Source organism: Suhomyces tanzawaensis (genome assembly GCF_001661415.1).
Source record: "Suhomyces tanzawaensis NRRL Y-17324 unplaced genomic scaffold CANTAscaffold_1, whole genome shotgun sequence".
Taxonomy (NCBI): Eukaryota; Fungi; Ascomycota; class Pichiomycetes; order Serinales; family Debaryomycetaceae; genus Suhomyces; species Suhomyces tanzawaensis.
The window spans coordinates 91,768-93,627 of NW_017963636.1; the positions used below are offsets into that span (position 1 = coordinate 91,768).

The 1,860-nt window shown below is 43.3% G+C and overlaps 1 protein-coding gene across 1 annotated transcript in view; it reads left to right on the forward strand.

The window, feature by feature from the left end:
* Window positions 1-1,462: 1,462 nt before the first annotated feature.
* The window catches only part of RPL2 (60S ribosomal uL2 domain-containing protein), a 1,111-nt gene continuing 713 nt past the window's right edge, over window positions 1,463-1,860 (forward strand). The window contains exon 1 of the mRNA XM_020212009.1: window positions 1,463-1,860. This exon is cut by the window's right edge and continues 713 nt beyond it. Coding sequence (XP_020066474.1) covers window positions 1,619-1,860 — 242 coding nt within the window. The 5' untranslated portion in view covers window positions 1,463-1,618.

The window sequence follows — 1,860 nt, forward strand, 5'->3', positions numbered from 1 at the left end:
GATGATGAAATTATTCCTGCCGCTGACGCTGACTCATTGTATGACAAATGGTGTGGCGAAGGTGCGGCAATTGAATATCACCAAGATCAAATTGGAGAACATGTGACCCAAGCTGTTGCTGGTGCCGGAATTGCCTTCGGTTGGCTTAAGAGAAGATTTGCAGGTGCTACAGTCCTGAGTACCTGTAAGAAGACTGAATCTTTTTCCAACTTTTTGAGTTTTGACTCTTTCGCAAATTTTGCTGAAATTATTGGTGATGCTCTTGCCACCATTCATGGGCAAAACATTGGTCCAAGAATCCAAGCATCTTCATCCTTGATTTCTAACACCACTGCTACCCACAGCTCATCTAGATCATCTAGCACTTCTACTGTCGTTGCCTCTAAGACAAGCTCTAATGCCACTTCGACTGCTACATCCAGCTCATTATTGGGCTCTCTCATCGGTCTTATCTTCTAGATAAAACCACAACAATGGGTTCAAAACGTAATATAGAGTCTGGCCCTCATATATACCACTTGACACTTCATGATACCGATTAGAAATTGATAAAGATAGAAATACCCGTAGATCAAGAAGTAGAAAGCGCAGACGCAGTTTTGCAGTTATGATGAGTGCACTCTCTGGTTTTAGGAACTGATTAGTGACATCTCGCTGCTCTGGTTTGTTTCCAACGAATGGATATTAAATTTAGGGCAAAAATAGGATCCTATATTCATTCTGCTTGTATGGTAGTAAAAAGGAGTTAATCTACCTATTAAAATCGCTTGGTTAAATTCAAAATTGTTAAAAATTTAGATATTCAGCAAGAAAATTCAAAATTCGACAAGCGTTCAAAATACCCCAATTAACAATGATAATAATGTAGCCAATGCCAGTAGAAATGTGTTTGAAGGAATCACGGACGGTATCAGCCAAGAGAACGTGAAGTGTAAGACATATTGATTGGTGGAGAGGCACTTCTCACCCAAAATGTAGACCATTAGTAAAAGACATCTATTGGCCAGGTCCAGCCGAAGAAGTCCTGTTCACCGGCCATGATTAATCGATATCTTACAAACTAATCTTCGCTTTGCTTCTGTTACGGCTTGTAGCCTGGAACTATGAAAGCCATCTGGATTGCAACTTCTTTGACACGTGATGAACGTAATCATTAGGGCTCATCCCCTAATTTCAGGTGATTGGACGGCATGTATGCAGGATATGATAGCACCGCATACCTTCGCAGTAAATGCTAGTGCTAGCGAGAGCTCTCGCTAGCAGTTGGGGAGCCCGCGCGGTGCTCCCAGTGCGGTGTCTCCCTAGGACTGCATGCTTCTCACCAGCTTTCCGCGCATCTGCCACTAACTTCCCCTAGTCGCACTTGGACTCGCACTCGCACCCCACCACCCCCATCAACCAGGACGAAAATCTAGCTAAAAAAAATTTGGAAAATTTTGTATTAGAACTAGCAAACCAATCACTTAAAAATGGGTATGTCAAGACCAACAGCAACAGCAACCAGCACGGCAGGAAGAAGGGGCTATATGGTGGATACGAAGAGACACGATCCAGAGATGTTCCAAGCGTTATCCCTTTTCTCTTGAAATGTTGAAGAATCGACTTCTATATTGAACCTATGCCCTTTTTCATACGGAGCAGAGGAAGCAAAGCACAGAGTCCGGCCCTTTCCCCAGCCAGCGGTCTACAAACGCAGCATGTACTAACATTTCTAGGTAGAGTTATTCGTAACCAAAGAAAGGGTGCTGGTTCTATCTTCACCTCTCACACCAGATTGAGAAAGGGTGCTGCCAAGTTGAGAACCTTGGATTACGCTGAACGTCATGGTTACATCCGTGGTATTGTCAAGCAAATCATCCA